Below are 16,210 nucleotides of genomic sequence, written 5' to 3'. Positions count from 1 at the left end.
TTTGGGGGGCACTTCCAGGGGCCCCTCCAGGAGCCCCGTGGTCATTTCACTTGGTCTTTTCTACCTCCCGGGCAGAGAGATCTTCCCTCTCCTCGTGCTCATGACCTTTTTCCCACCTGGTGACGCCTCCCCGTCCCGAAGCCACACAGGGACCCTCTGTGCATTTGAATTGCTTTGACCTTTTTCCTTAGAGAGACGCATGCACGTCTGGAGAGAGGAGTTTCCTTACAAAGACCAGGGAAAGGTTCCCAGATTTTCACTGCCTGTGACACAACACAGATGCAAACGGACTAAAAGTCAGATGTTCCTAATTTGCTGTTTATTACGGCAGAGGTGGAGAAATTCCTAAGGAGGATGAAAGATCATTTTCAAAATGCATTTCTGAATGAAAACAAATAGTAAAGTTTTATGCTTCATAATTTTAAAGCAAAATCTTTTTAATGTTTTTATTAGCAGTTAGAACTGTTCCGCATCACATTTCACGAGGATCTGTTTGCAATATGTAAGGGTAACCCGCACGTGGAGACGGGCTGTTTGCGAGTCCCATTTTGCTCGCTAGTTTTCTTTAAAGCCAAGTGACAGAATGAACGTATTTCAGATGCCTTCAGTAGCCCTAAGCCAGTCTTTAAAAAATTATAAATTCCCTGTGAAAGAAAATTTAACTCATAAACTCCCTTTTTGGAGAAGAAGTAAATGAAACTCAGTTTCCCAAACCAGAGCATTTCAGGATGATCCAGGAAATCACAAAATGACTTATTCGCGCAGTTTTCACTTACCTGCAGGACTTGGTTACCAAAACGAGGGTGTGGAAGGAACTGTGTGATGTGACACGGCTCGCTGAGAGCGTGCAGCCAGGGTCTGCGTGTTTGCACTGTTCCCAGAACTACCGTGTGTTAAAAGGAAGTTTATCTACACTTAGGACCACAGGACTGCAGCATTGTCCGATTTCTGTGACGGTGGCTTCAGAAAGTGGCTGCAGCGGGGGGGTAATAGCGCTCCCTCTGTCCACCCCGTTGTCACAGCGGTCTCCACTCACACCAGGTCTGCTGTAGGCCGTTCACAGCAGCGTTGGGAAGCAGTGTCCAGATGGAAAGACTGGTGGCAAGGAGCCTTCTGCCGTGTGCAGCAGGGTCGTGGGGGAAGCTGGCTGGGTTCCACTGAAACAGGGCGGAGTTCAGCGCAGCGAGCTCTGACATTGTTTCGAATGTCACCTCCACCAGCTGCTTCCAAAACTCCGCCGACCGGCTCCAGGAGGGTCGGGCAGGGTGGTCTCAGATCCGTTCTCTGTCTCACGGGTAGTCGAGTGAGACTGGTGCTCTGGAAAGGTGCACCTGCATTTACTGCGCGTCCTCGGCTCTCCGGGGCCCACCTCCTGGTGTGACCGCCTGGCCATCGTGAACTGTGCCCAGCCTCGCATTCCGGAACGACTTTCTCACTAGCTTTTGGAAATGACCGCTCTGGCTCTCCCGTAGACGGACGTGAAGCTCCAGTGAGTCTCTAAAGCCGAGCCCCTCCCACCGCTGCCGTGGGCACACGTTCAGAATTCCTGGGAACTTAATACATTAGCTTTTTAGAAACAATATGATGTCTCTATTCAGAGATAAAACCAGATCTTTGGTTTTTGTGGTGCTTGGTTTATTTTGGGTTGGGTTGTTTTAAGTGACTTCTGTAGACACGCCCACCTGCCTTTGGCTCTGGTGTTCAGGCCGCGTGTCTTCGTGCTTCTTATCTAAGGCGAGCTCCATGTCAAGTGCAGAGATGTTGGAAGCGATGCATTTCCAGGGAACGGGAGTCAGGTTGTTTTTGTGCCCCTGTTCTTCTCAGGAGCAGACTGGATTGCCTTTCTCTGCCCTTGAGCGCTGGAGCTGAGCGGACAGATGCCAGGAGGGGTTTAAAGCCACTCTGAGAGCCTAGGTGCTGCAGGCAGAGTCAGAACGGCAAGGGTTCCAGATTCACTCCGAGATGAGAGCAGTGGGAGACGGTCCCGTGCATGGGGTGCAGTTCTGCCCCGTACTTCGCCCCCACTTCCCACCTTGCCAGATTGCTCAGCCTCCTTGGGCCTCAGGGCTGGAAAACAGAACAAACCGTAGCAAGCAGCCAAAAGCTCTGCAGGCCCGGACCCATTGATGTCGCACGTTCCAGGCTTCCCCAGAGCCCGCGAGACGGTCTCCCTTCCGAAAGAATGCTTGGGAAGTGCTCGTGTCTCTTCTCTGTGTTGCGGAGCTCGGCGGCACTAGGAGCCCGTCCTGCCTGTGGGGTCTGGACTTACCTGTCCAGGTGGGCTCCTCCTCGCAGGGGGCTGTGGTCTGATGTGCCTGCGTGTCCGCGTGCGCGTGGCTCCAGGGCCCCGGTGCTCTCACTGGAAGTGGATGGCGTTTGTGGACAGTTAGGGGGTTTGATGGGCTCTGGAAGCAGGGGGGATGCGCGTGTCCCTCAGGTGGCCGTGTGTCCTGCTAGGGGGCAGCCAGGAGGGCACCTGGAGATCGCTCCCTTGTCCAGCTGAAGCAAACACAGTGTCACTCTGGGGCTCCTAGGAGGGCTCGGCGTCGGCGCGGGGAGCGCTCTGGTGGGTCTGCAGTGTTTTGGGCAGTTCTTGGAGTCCCTGTCCCCAGCGTGTGCCGCTGCAGAGGCCAGGCTGCAGGCAGAAGCCCTTCCTGTCTCCGCATGCAGGGCCCCAGCGGCTGTCTGTGACCAGCCTCCTCGTCTGCCACGGCTTGCTGATGGTGGGCACCAGCCTGGGCGTCGTGGTGGCCCTGCCTGTCCCTCGTCTGCAGGGCATCCCCAAGGTGACCGGTGAGTACCACCCCGCACTGTGCGCCTGCATCTCCCGGGCCTCTGTCCTGTCCTGTCAACTTGTAAAGCTTGCGGGTCTGTGTTCAGCTGCATCATCCTGGGAGTTGCTTAAATAATGTAAATTCCTTGGTTTCTCTCTCTTTTTTTAAATTTTACTATAAAGGCTCTGTCTGTTACTTTGAATCATCAGTTTATGCTTCTGTTTTCCTGTCGCTAACATCGTTGCTCCAGGGAGAATCTTATCCCCAGGACACATTTTCATATTACCTTTATGCCTCTGGTTAGTTTGTATCAGTATATACAGTTCCGCTCAGTGAAAATGGATGTTCTTATATTTTGCAAAGAAGGCAGCCCAGCACGGGAGAACGCTCAGCTGTGCGCTTCTGTGACGTTGTGGGGAGATCAAACCGGCACAGCCTTTTCGGAAAGCAGTCTGGCATTATGGCCCTGGAGCCTGGGAGTGCGCGTGTGTCAGGAGTCAGGGTTTCCAAGTCGGGTCTGTCTCCAGAAGCAGCCAAATCCATGATGCAGGAAGAACAGGGAACAACCCAGAGGTCCCAAATGAAGGGCAGGGGGATGTCTAGGAAGGTGGTCACGTTGTCATTTTAGGGTGTGATGCAGCCTGTGCAAATGTTTGCAGAGAGCTTCGAATGACACAGAAAAACATTAATTCTGTAAGTAAAACCAAGATCTCAAATTTTGTGTTGATTGTGGGATAACTCAAACAGATTTGTAGGAAACTCACTGAAATGTTAACGAATAAAAGATCTCTTTCTGTGGTTTCTTCCCAACGTCCACTCTGGAATCTTTTACTCTGGCTGCAGGCACCCCTCCTCCCCTCACCGAGGCTTGGCGGATCTATTGCAGACAGGTCTGTGGTTAGATAAATCCGTATTTTATCAGGACCCCCCCGTTAGGATTGAGGAGTTCCAACTCTGTACATTCATTTCTAAGTTCCCATTTTCATCGCTGTCTGTGACGCAGACGGAGGCTGCAGACGAGGAGCTCGTGCAGGTGAATGGGTGAGAAGGCGCGGGCCAGGACGCGGGCGTGACGGCCGGGGTGACCCCCCCCCCCCCCCCAGCACACAGGCAGGACTGTCCTCCGGAGCCTCATGCCGTCCTCCCGCTGGTTTTCTCTGTAGTTTCGCCCCTTGTGCCTCAGAAAACCAGGTTGTTTTTCGTTGTGCCATTTTCACGTGTACTCTTGTCTTGTGACACCTGAATTGCTCTGGACATCGTCTCCGAGCTGCATCCTCCTGGTCCTCTGACTGCATCACGGCCGGGGAGCGTGCCTGTCACCCAGGGACAGACCATGGATTCTAGTTGTTTCCGGCGCCGTGTGTTACAGGCAGTGCCTCCCTGGGCGTTTACCTGCCGCCCCTGCTCACAGGGGCACAGGGCCCCCTGGGTGTGCACCCGGGGGGGCGTCCCTGGGTGTTCAGATTCACCGGAGACGCTCGGGTGCTGTTCCGGCTGTGTGTCAGGTCACACCTCCGTCGCCGGTGTCCGGGCATCCTTACCCCTCCACGGTCCCCCCAGTGCCTGCGCTGGCAGAGCTCTTAACTCGCGTTCTGCTCTTTGAGGGAGCCTGTCACCCCACTGAAGGATCCTGCAGGTTACTGCGCTCCAGCCAAAGTGGGGTGAAGGCCCCAAGGCCCTGTGTTAGCCTTAAAGCATTTGGTGGAAGGGGCACATTCTCCCTGCAAGTGTAAATACCACAAATGTAAATGTAAACGTGACTCAGCACCTGCCAAGTGCTTGACAAACGGACGGCCTGTTCCCACCTGACTCTCGGAGTCGCGTGTCCTGCGGGGAGTCCGCGTGCCATAGAAAGACCTGTAAGGAGCGCCTGATGACTTTAAAATTCGATTCACATCACCTTTCAACTGAAAAGTCCCCGTTTTAGTTAATTCCAGAGAACTAACTTATTCCAAACCACAGAGCTGAGAGCTGGCAGCCAGCTCCGGGCAGCTGGGGCATGTTGCTCTTAAAACTGAAGTGTCTCAGGCGTTCAAGTTTTTAAGTCAAGATTCAGGAAAATTTTGCTAAATTGTATACTCTGGGAGCAGGTGAGAAGGCATGTATGCCAAGAGCAGAAGAGCTGTTTTTCACTTTAGAGGTGTGATGCGAGTGTGAGAATGTAGAAAATGTCCTTAGAATTAACTAAAGGTCCCCGAGAATGTGACTGGAAGCTGTCTGCACCGTGAGCTGTCATGCGTGGGCTTTGTCCCGGGGACGGGGTCCCCTGGGTGCCCCTGTGGTCCTGCCCGTCCGCGAGGCTCTTGCTGAGCAATGTCCCATTTCAGGAAGAGGCATGGTCTCCTACCACGCGCACAACGGGCCCGTCAAGTTCCTGGTCGAGGCCACAGCCGCCCTCAAGACAGATAAGGACAAGCCCAGGGACAGCCCGCCCCTCAGCGTGGACCCCCAGGACGAAGACCAGAGGGACGCACTCCCCGGCGAGGGGCCCGGGCCCTGCCCCGCTCGGAGTAGCCCCGATGCCGTGTGGCTGGGGGCTTCACTGGGCTCCACGACCCAGGCCAGCGACGTCTCCTCCTCGTCCGGGTCCCTGACGCCGTCCCAGGGCTCCGGCTCCCTGGAGCCCCGATCAGAGGAGGGCTTCCTCCAGGACCTCCTGCGGCACCCTGGCATCTCCGCCGGCCGAGGGCGGAGGGCCAGGAAGGCCAAGGCCAGCTCCGTGCTGGTGGCCTGCGGGGGCCAGGGCCACCGGCGGATGAGCAGGAAGGCCAGGCAGCAGCGGCCGGAGGAGCTGGTCTCCTCTGTCATGGTCTGGCAGATCCCTCTGCTGAACGTGTGAGCCGAGATCGCCACCCCGGACGGTCTCAGCCAAGCCCCAGGGCCAGGGCGAGCGAGCGTGTCTGCCCCGGTCGGTCAGCGTCCCTGGGGCAGAAGTGTGCGATGGCATCGAGGTGGCGCGTCCTGCCAGCACCTCCCCTCTCCCCAGCGGCAGGGCCGAGTGTGGAAGCTCGTGAGGACGGCCGGAGGTGGTCCCGGGAGGACACGGTGCCCCGACCCCCGCGCCTTAATCATCACAGCCCCTCCAGACCGGTTCTCACACTGTCCTGTCTGTCACCTAGAGAATCTGACAACTCAGACCTCACGGGGAAGCCCAGCACTTTCAGCAGTGGAGGGATGTGGAAACGATCCTTAGTCACGTGGCTTGATTCTGGCTCACTCCTTTTATTTATATGATGAACCTCAACTCCAGGGTAGAATGCGTTAACAGTGAAGAAGGCCAGGTAGCACTCACCAGTCCAGGTGGTGTCCTTGCTTTCCGAGGTGAGCTGGGTTTTCCAAAGAGGCATGATGTGTGTCTTGTATGTCTTTAACAAAGTAGTACTTTTATGTTGCATTTTGCTGTTAAAAAAACTAACAAAGGTTTAGTTGATATATTTTCTGTAACGTTTCACAAATAACTGCTTTGAACCAAAATGCTCAGCTCCTATCGAGATTGTAGACCTGAGTGCCGGTGCCAAAACGTTCACCTGTTCTCATGCTAAGTAAGCAGCGTCCGTCTCCGGGTCAGAGATGCGTGTGTTGTAGTGCCGTGGAGACGTGCCGGCGGCGTGCTGGCCAGTCCTCCCTGCTGGCTTTGCACCTGTCGGCCAGGAACGCTGCCTGAAGGACGCAGGGGGCCGGTGGGGTGGGCGCCCCTGCGGGCGGCGGACACGGGCGATAGGCAGCCCTCGGTCGGCAGGACCTGCCACTCGGCTGCACCGGCCTGCCATCTGCAGTCGTCCTGTGCGGGGGTTCGGGGCTCATCGTGCGCCACGTGGATACATGATGTAAATTCTACTTACTGGATGGATTTAAAAAAAAACAAAACTAATGCAGGCCTTCACCCGAGATGAAGTTGTCAGCACTTTACAGGTGACTAAAAATGCTAATTTTATGACTTCGCCAAATATTTTCCAAGGTGCATGTGGACCCCCATGTGAAAGTAATACCTCCCCGAGCTTCTCAAACTATCAGCTGCTCTTATTTCATAAATAAAGTCTTTTTATTTAAAAACAGTATCGCGAGTTGCCCTTTCTTCCTGTAAAACGCAAAAGGGGCTGTTCTGTTCCGCAGAGGGTAGAACAGCCCTGCCTGATGCAGCCGCCCCGCCTGCGGCGCCCGGAGGTGGGCGGGCGCAGCTGCGCGTTAGCAGCGCTTTGAGCTTGAAGCAGGTGCCGGGAAACTGTAGAGACGCACGCACTCGCCAGTTTTTGTTCTGAGTGACGCCGTGGGTTGGATGAGTTGATGTAAAACAGAGAGAGATGTGTGGGGTGATTAAAACCCAGCTTCTCAGTATTTCCAGGGGCCAAATAAGACGGAAGCGCGTGGATGCGCCTTTTACTTAAAGCTGGATGCACGAAGGTCTTCATCAGTGTCTCAGAAACTCAGGTTACAACTGCCGGCTCTGCGTGCAGCATAAATGAGGTAAAAAAAGTGCCAGGTGATGTTTCCGTTGACGCTGGGATATTGGCGACCTGTCGAGAAGAGCCTCACTGTCACTTGCGGTCCACCTGCACTTCGCCCGGTTTGCTTTTCAGCGGCGTGGTGAAGCTTTCAAGATTGCTTTACTCCTGCGTTTTGGTTAAGATGTGACATTGTTCTTTCCCAAATATAAACACACTGGCCGGCTCCTGAAGGTTTCCCTCCCGTGGGGAACTTGATGGTTCTTAACCCCAGTGAGACAACGTGTGTAAGGAAGATCTGGGGAGACTAGGTCCTCACAGAGACGTCAGGGCCTGAAACTTGTCAGCAGTTCCAGGGAGTCCTTTCTCGGTGCTCCTGGTGTCCTGCAGCACGTCTCTGGGCGTCCGGATCGGAGCGCGTGGCTATACGTGCACCTCCGAGGGCGCTGACTGCGTGCCGGGGCCCACGCCTCCCAGGCAAACCGCTGGCCGACTGGCTCGGCAGACTCATCATCATTCCGGAGGTCAGAGCATTTGTACACGAGGACAGCAGTTTCCACGTACAGTCAGATCCCGAGACGGGGCAAACGGGCTGAGGGGCTGGGAGGTAGCCGGGTCCCATGTTCCCAGAGTGTCCTGTCTGTTAGTCACGGTCTCTTCCGTCCCCGCAGACACGGTGGTGTTGGCTGTAAAGGACAATTCCAGAGCCTCACGGGAGGCAAAACCCAGGCACGTCCCAAGGATGTTTTATGAGCGCCACACAGCCCCAAATAACATTTTCACGGAGATCTGTTCATCAAACGCCGTGTCATTTAAATGATTTGAGTTGTTAGCTGTCATCGGGCACTGTGAGGGCCGGTCCAGCTCACCCCGCCTCGCCGTCCAAGCTTCAGGCTAGGGAGCGGGAGGTCCGGGGTGGGCACTGCAGGATTGGGGGGGGATGGAAGCAGCTGCAGCAGGGTTCCCCGTTGGGGGGGGTCCTGTCACCTGTCACCCCTGGGGCCTGATTAGCAAACCCTGAAATGCGGGGTAAACCTCAGCCAGTGGGACCAGGGGTGGTGAGCCTGCAGGGCTGGCCTTGCATCTCTGCCGGGAAGGAGTGTGGCCGCAGGTGCGGGAGAGCTGCCGTCTCAGGTGAGTGAGGGCCGGTGGGCTCGTCTAAGGGATGTCGGTGCTGTGCTGTGTGAGGCCACCGTGCCGGCCTCCCCGGATGTGCTGGGCCCTCCTCGGGAGATGGGAACTATTCAGACCGCCATCTGAAGGTGGGAGAATGTCCTTTAGATCCTGCTGGGCTCATGTGTGAGAGGGTCCTGGAGGACGAGGAGGTGGCCAGCCCTGGGGGGACAGTGAGAGGGTGCGGAGTCCTGGAGCCACACCCAGCCTCCACCCAGCTCTCCTCTGCTGCGTGCCCCCCACCCTGCTCCTCAGGTCCGGGATGCCCTCACCCTCTGCCCCCTCTCCTGGTTGGGGTCACCCCACCTCCTGCCCCTCCCAGCTGGTGGTGCCCAGGGGACTGCATCAGACCCCTGGCTTCCTCTCGAGCTGACATCCAGCCAGTCCAGAGCCCCCGCAGGGACCCTGTTTTTACTGGATCCATCTGGAACCCCTCCCGCACCACTTCCTGTTTCTGCCTCTGGCCGGGAGCACAATGTATTCTGTGCTTTGAGTCTCTGGGACTTGGGTTTCCCCAGAAAACCCATTTCCTCCTTACCGGTCACTCTGGGCCCGGCCCTGCTGTGAGGCCCCGGTTCCAGCAGGATAGGGAACGGGCAGGGGCCACGGCAAGGTCGGTTGCTGCACTCTGGACGCTTGGCTTTTATGCCTGCACCGGTCAGAGCAGGAGCCGGGCGCCTGGAGAGGAGGCTTCCTCTCCGCGTCCAGACGGTCTGCGTCTGGCTGCGTGACCTGGGCCGGCTGCTCCTGGGGACGGGAGCAGCACTGGCACTGAGCTGGGGAGGAAAGCGTTGTGTTTCCTTGGTGACCGCATGTAACGGCTTCTCTCCCTGACGAGCCATGTGGCGTGGAGGGGGGTTTCTGCAAATAGAGTCATCTGATTTGGTTTTCTAAATCATGTCCTGAAGTGTCCTTTTCTGCAAATACTTCCATAAATTGAATTTGATAAAATGTCCCAGATCCTGGGAAAGAGGGACAATTCATAACCAGCTTTCTCGCCTGTGAAGTGGACATAGTCCAGCCCCAGGGACTGTGCATTTTGGGGGCAGCTTTGAGATTAATATGCATGGAAGTGTTTCATAAAACTGGGTTTTTTAATGAATAAAGGTCTCAGTAGTGGGAGTGGGCACTGACCTAGAGCAGCTGTGGGATGTCAGGTCACGGTTCCCGGGGAAGCCAGGTGGGAGGCTGCAGCCGCATCTCTCATTTTCCTTAAAAAAAAATCTGGAGGCCGTGTAAGAAAATGAGTGAACGAAGGTGTGGTGTTACTTTGCTGGCGGCCTCCTTGCCCGTGTGTCAGCTCTAGCTCAGGCACAGGGCGCTGGCCGCTCAGAGCCCACTTGCCCTCTCACGCCCTCGGCCACCCCTGCGCACGGGCATGGCTCACACACACGCACACACATGCGTGCACACACATGCCCCTGCGCCTGCGCGGGCCGAGTGGCCGTGCTTGTTTGGCTGGAAGGAGGGAGCGGACAGCTGGCAGGGGCCTGGCTCTGCCAGGGTTTGCTCCCTGCATCTGCGAGCCCCAAAGCATTAACCCTTGCAAGGCAGGTCAGTGAGTTCTCTGCTGCCCAACAACTCTTGTGGGGATGAAGGCACGGACTGTTCACGTGCCTGGGGGAATCACATCCTGGTCCTTCCAGGAGGATCCCTGGTACCTCCTTCGCCTTCCAGGCCGCGTCTGGGGACACTTCTGCCCGGTTCTGATAAGAACGTGCAGAGCCTGGGTTCCAAGATGGAGGGGCAGTCAGGGCAGAAACGCCAGCTTTCTCACCTGTCAGTGGAGAGCTGTGACCCTGGAGCTTCCAGGGTGACCCTGAATGTGGGAGGGGGCAGGGGGCTCGCAGTCCTCTGGGCACCCCGGCCCGCCCAGTGGGCTCCCGCAGACCCAGCACTGGGCTGGGAGCCGGGCGGGAGGGGGAAGCTGGTTGTTAGGTGCACACACGCCAGGCGATGCCTGCAGAGGGCTGGAGCGGCCCACGTGCCCTCCCGGAGGTCACCAGAGCTCCGATGACAGGGTTGGACTCACAGAGGAGGAGGGAGGGAGGGGTTAGCGCCTTTGCAGGGAGGCTTGTGTAACCGCGCTGCCTGGAGCCCGGCCAGGGGGCCAGGGTGTGGAGCGAGAAAACAAAAGGCTGGGAGCACAGACCCCACAGGAGCCGCCCGCAGAAGTCAGGGACTGAGCTTCCCCTCAGCATTGGCTGCACCTCCCAGCGACAGTTCAGCACCCTTTCGTGTGGCTTGCCGGCTGGGAATTTCATCCCAGGTGACCTCCGTTTGAGGTCTGGAGAGCCTTGTAAGTAGGGGATTGGGACAGACCAGCTTGTCTGGCGCACGTGCGGCCGAGTGTGTAGGACTGCGGGGACAGCACAGACGAGGGGGGCGTGGGCCTCTGCCTTTTCCCCGCCTGCCCTGCTGCAGTGGGTCTCCTTGGACACGGTGACTGAGCGCCGAGCCGGAGGAGCCCTGGGAAGGGGTGGTGCCAGAATCTGAGGAGCATCCAGAAAAGCCGCCTTCGCCAGCGTCCACAGGTGAGTCGTCAAGGACCAGCACCTGCGGGAGTGTGAGACGCAGCACACCTGCTCAGGTGAGGCAGAGGGACAACACGGGTGATGGGGGAGTTACCTTTAGTTTCTTCTGCTCGTCAAAACTAACAGGTTTTTCTCCTGTTTTGGTGCTAACACATGGGATTCCTGTTCTGTCTCTAGGCCCGCAGCTCTCAACCCGGGGCGAGTTTGCCCTCCGCACCAGGGTCGTGGGGTCATGTCTGGAGACACTTGGGGGTCACTGCCTGAGGGGGGCATGCATGCCACTGGTGTCCAGAACATAGGGGTCAGGGAGGCTGCCAGACACCCCACAGGGCGCAGGACACCCCGACCATCCACGAGGTCAATCAAGGAGGGTTCATCCTCATTCGCTTTTGTGATTTCTTTTCCGGGGTGAACATATGGGATTCCCGTTTTGTTCCCAGATGTCCTCGACTTCTCGTCAGTCTGTCTCCTTGTAGCACCACTGTTCTGATTTGAGTATAAAAATAATCTTGTTCTGGTCATGAAATGGAGCTTTTCCTACAGATGAACAGGCAAACTGCCCATGTTCAAACAGCCTTACTTACACTGATCTTTGAGCAAGATCTAATATAATGGTAAATTTACAGCATGAAGAGGCTTTGGATTCATACTCAGCCAAGAGAGAAAGAGAACTCGTGCTGGCAGGAGACATCGTCCTGTCAGACACCGCGTTTTAAGCAAGTTCGACGTCTGCACACCCAGATTTCCACGAGCAGCAAACGTGGGCTTGGCATTCCACGTATTCCGACTCACGATTGCCTCCGCTGCTGAGCGCCTCGAAGCACAGAATGTGTTTGGACGGGGATTCTGCACCTAGAGTTCATGGATCGGTAGATCCATGGTTGACAGCAGGGGCTGTGGACTTGCAGAAAGAATATGCCACCCCCCACCCCGGGCTTGTGTGTGGTTGCATTTCCCCCCTCCTCACCATCTGAATCGGTGATCAGAAAGCTACGGGAAGCCGCCCTCCTGGAGCGTGACGTCTGTGTCTGCATTCTCAAATTACATTCCCTTTAGTTTAACAGAAACACAAACCAGAGGGGAGAGCACTGGCTTCGGAACCCAAGTCCTCTCCTTCCTTCTGTGTTCACCATCCCTCCCACTGTACACTGATTACTTCTCTTTTGCTAAACAGTCAGTAGGAACTGCCTCAGGAGGTGGGGGAGACAGCACCAGATGGGGCCTCTCAGGAGGGGCTGGCTGGGGTCTGAGGTCCCAGATTGCCCAGAAGAAATGGCAGCTGGAAAGGTTTTGCAGTCAGCCCCACCCCAGCCTTCCCTCCCTCCCCTCTGCTGCCTGGACCTCCGGCTGCAGTGCAGAACAAAACCGCTGGTGGAGGTGGGGCGGCAAAGGGGAAGTGGCTGGCGGGGCACACTCCCGGGTGCCTGCCTGCAACTGCCGGCCTTCCTCCCCTCAGAGCCGCCGGCCTGCTTCCCGGAAGGGTGAGGGCAGAAGCTGGGAGTGTGAGGGGAACAGCAGCCCCTAGTCAGTGTCCAGCACTTTTGTAAACGCATCTGGGGCCTCCCTACCTCCTGGAAGGCCACAGTTTCAAACAGAGAGGCCCCATGAGTTTGATGCTGGCATTTTCCAAGTTTCCCTGGTACCCAGTTGAATCCTGGAGAGCAGCAGGAGAGAGGGGCTTGCCTGGCAGGTTAAATTTCCACATGTATTTATTGGAAATTGTTCAGAGCCCATTTTCAAACATTTTACCCCCACCGCCCGACTCCTCCAACTAATTTGTCACAGATGCATGGCTTAATTCCACAATTTCCAACTGGGAAAGACAGGGCAATAGCACCCTGCGTGCTGTGGTCTTTGCAAGGGTGTGACAAAGGGTCAGCTTCCCACGGATGAGCCACGTGCCCACCCAGGCGTCCTGGAACTGGCGTGTGACCCTCTCCTGCCCCCTGCCAGGGCGAGGACCGAGGCAGTGTGTCGTGTCGAAATTCGTACAGCAGTTCGACAGAGTGAGTGTGTACCCGCCTCACTTAGTGCTGAGGAAATGGCTTTGCATTTTGCATGTCATTTAAAAAATTTTTTTTCCTAACAATTCATCTTTACTCTGAAAAGATCAGTCCATAATAGACTGAAAACGGGTAAACAAAGGAATTGATTTCTTACAAAAAACAGTTGGAAAAGCAATGTTTGTATAGAGCAGACACAAGACCTCTGGATCAGTGTCCCAGGCTGTAACCAAGTAGCGTAAACGAGGGGCTTGAGACAACAGGAAGGCATCCTTTCCCAGTTTGGAGGCGCAAGTCCGCGAGGGATGGAGCACGGGCCGCTCTCCCTCTGCAGGTCCAGGGAAGGATCCTTCCTGCCTCTTCTAGCCACTGGTGTTTGCCAGCATCCTTGCATCTCCCTTGGCCGTGACCACACCCTCTGATCGCTTCACATGGCTTTCCTCTGTGTGTGGCTGTATCTGTGGCTGAATCTCCTCTTTTTATAAGAATGCTGGTCATAATGAATCAGGACCCACCCCAAGGACCTCATTTTACCCTGGCTACTTCATAAAGACCCTGTCTCCAAATACAGTCACTCTCTGAGGTCCTGGGGGTTAGGGTGCCAGCATATCTTTTCTGGGGGACATAGTTCAACCTGTAAAAACCTTTAAATTGGGGTTAAGCAGAATTTAATATTGGGTAAGGGTCCTTATTTATGCTTTTGAGGATTTATTACTTAGGCCTTTACTATGCAAAGATGAAAATCTTTGAAAAATTAAATCTTTGAAAAATTAAAACCTGTTTTGCAGTCACTGTATCATCAGCAGTGAGGTCAGTAACGCCGTGGATACCTGTTGATTTGGACTTTTGTCCTGTTTAACCTTGCACATCATCAAAGCCACCACTAATATTCCTTATGTGGTGACAGCAGTGTGGTTTCAGACAGACTGATTCGACAACAAGATCTGTCCCTGTTCTGGGGACCCCCTGCCCCTCAGCAAGACAGGAACAGCCCGAGTCCTGGGCCCCTGCAGCTGCGCCAGCACCAGCACCGGCACCAGTACCAGCACCAGGACCAGCATCTGGACCAGCACCAGGACCAGCACCGGTACCAGGACCAGCACCGGCACCAGGAGCACGCTGGCAGGCTGTACCAGAGCATTTTCTGTCCTGCTCCGTCTTCCTACTAGGGTTACAGGCGAGCATCATGACTTTCCTGTCTGGAAACTTCCTCCAGCCTCACCATCTGAAGCAGGAATCTTGAGCAGAATGACATTTAGGGCAGGATCCCTCTCAAGATGCATAATCAGCACCTCCTCCCCCCAAGGGCAGAGTAAGCTTGAAAGTTAATCTTTAACTCACAGCTCAGAACATCTTGGGGATTGGGGTGAAAGTCAGGGCAGTGAAGGAAGCTCCAAGATGTCCTGGGACACCGATTTTATTTTTAACACACGGGTTCCTGTTACACGGAGTGTGGTTTTTGTGTTCATAAGCCTTCTTCATTTGCCCTCTGAGGCATGGATTCATTCATCATTCGTTTGGAAGGATAGTGTTTCATTGTAAACAAAAACAAAGGCTTTGAGGTCAGCCGGGATTAGAATTCTTGCTGCATCTCACACACTATGAAAGAGCTGCATCACACTCTTTGAGAGTTAAATTTCCTCAGCTGTAAAATGGAAGCAGCCCCCACCTCCAGGGAGCCCTGCGCGTGTGTCCACACCCATTATTTTGTGAACTCTACCTACACTGACGTAGAGATGCACTCTACACATTTATGTGAAGTCATACTTAATTGCAGATACCTTGTGCTAATACTATAAATGCATACCATGAAAATATTTTACAGTAACTCTTAAATTTTTATTTCTTTTCCAAAAGAACATTTACTAGGATCAATACTAATAAACTTAGTGGCCATTTAGTGACGGTAACACTTGCCCACTGAGAATTTACCGCCTCCTGATAGTCTGCAGTCTACTGAGGAAAAGTACCTGCGTAGATGCCCGCCGCCCAGGGCAGACCGCAGTGCGGGGCAGTGAGGGACAGGCGTGCGCCCAACAAGGCAGCTCTTGTTCACTGAGTCAGCAGTTCCTGAGGAGGACTTCCCCCGTGACAGGGCTGGCCGTCCCAGTGTGAGGCTAAGAAGACAGCTCTCTGCTGTGGTGGTCTAGTCAGGACAGCTAAGGCATTAGTTTAGGCCGGGACTGTCTCTAACATGAGATGTTTGCACTGACACAGTCCACCTGGGTGCACTGTTGATAGTGGTCAATGTTCTATGAACCTGGGAGCATCCTCTAGTCTGAGCACAAGGTTCTCAGGCACCGGCTTATAAGACACTTGGAAAAACTCAGACACGAAGAAAAGAGCTTCCAATATTTAAGGAGTAGCTTACAAAAGAATGCAGATACACCCAGAGTTCATGAGAGACCTGCAGAAAATACTCAGGCTGGGGCTCGGCGAGTGCAGGGGAGCAGTGGGGAAGATGGCTTTCCTTTCGTACAATATGGATAGAATACTGAAATGCGCAGGGACTGTGGTTTCCACGCCGACACACAGATACTCTAATTAATTTTTCATGCCAAGAGACTCAGAGTACTTTGTAGCAGTTGGACCAATTCCTGACGGCTACTGGAATCTAATTGCTTTTTTTTTTCCTTTGGAAAGCTGGGGGAGTGCATGAACTCTTGTGGGCTGTTAAAGCTTGGGGGAAATTATCTGTTACCTGGTATTAGCACACGTAGGAAAACAATATCCAGGGTCCTAACAGGGCTCAGAAGGAGCACCTGGGACTTACCAGCCACCCCCCGCCCCCTCCTCTGGGTCTAAGTACTGGATGCATACAATGCAAACTATACGGGGCAGCACAGAGCTGGAGAGGTGAAAATATTTGCTGGAAATCACCCAAAGAGGCAGGGACAGAATTGGAAGTGCAAGTGTGAGTTGTGCTCCCCAACTAGGACTAAGAGCTGTGGCTCCAGGCGCATGGCTTGTCCTGTGGGACGGGGGGTCGGTCATATCCCCACGTGACAGAGGTGGACAGTGAACACGGAGAGGGTAAGTGTCCAAAATTCACAAGACTTGCAGTGGTGGAACTGATGTTTGAAACCCCATCTGCTGAGTCCCAAAGCCCTGCTCTCTCTGCTGATCCATGCAGCTTCTGAGTGCGGTTCTGAGTCCCCTGAGCCTGGAACCCAAGTCCCTGGACCCTGCATTCAGGGGCCTGTAAACCGTCACTCCCAGGACGAGTCCACAGCTTCACTTCTATTTTTCAGGCAGATTCGTGCGGCAGTATATTTGCACACTTC

At 54.9% G+C, this 16,210-nt stretch overlaps 2 protein-coding genes across 12 annotated transcripts in view; both read left to right on the top strand.

Moving 5' to 3' along the window:
* ARHGEF10 (Rho guanine nucleotide exchange factor 10) overlaps positions 1-6,832 on the top strand; it is a 72,304-nt gene extending 65,472 nt beyond the window's left edge. For 7 of the 9 annotated variants that reach the window (XM_032468356.1, XM_032468355.1, XM_032468354.1 and 4 more), the window contains 2 exons: positions 2,671-2,793; positions 5,102-6,832. In XM_032468356.1, the coding sequence (XP_032324247.1) occupies positions 2,671-2,793; positions 5,102-5,613 (635 nt within the window). In that variant the 3' untranslated portion in view covers positions 5,614-6,832. The remainder of the gene's footprint in view (positions 1-2,670; positions 2,794-5,101) is intronic. The other 2 variants (XM_032468353.1, XM_032468352.1) reach the window with 1 other exon arrangement.
* A 3,121-nt stretch (positions 6,833-9,953) lies between these two features.
* KBTBD11 (kelch repeat and BTB domain containing 11) overlaps positions 9,954-16,210 on the top strand; it is a 44,562-nt gene continuing 38,305 nt past the window's right edge. Inside the window, exons 1-2 of one of the 3 annotated variants that reach the window (XR_004315311.1) lie at positions 9,954-10,923; positions 11,550-14,676. The gene's annotated coding sequence lies outside the window, so the exon portion shown is untranslated. Of the gene's footprint in view, positions 10,924-11,549; positions 14,677-16,210 lie in introns of those variants that run through there. The other 2 variants (XM_032468364.1, XM_032468368.1) reach the window with 2 other exon arrangements.

The sequence above is a fragment of the Camelus ferus genome, chromosome 26 (assembly GCF_009834535.1).
Source record: "Camelus ferus isolate YT-003-E chromosome 26, BCGSAC_Cfer_1.0, whole genome shotgun sequence".
Taxonomy (NCBI): domain Eukaryota; kingdom Metazoa; phylum Chordata; class Mammalia; order Artiodactyla; family Camelidae; genus Camelus; species Camelus ferus.
Note: the sequence above shows the minus strand (reverse complement) of the source record. Positions and strands in the feature narration are given on the sequence as shown.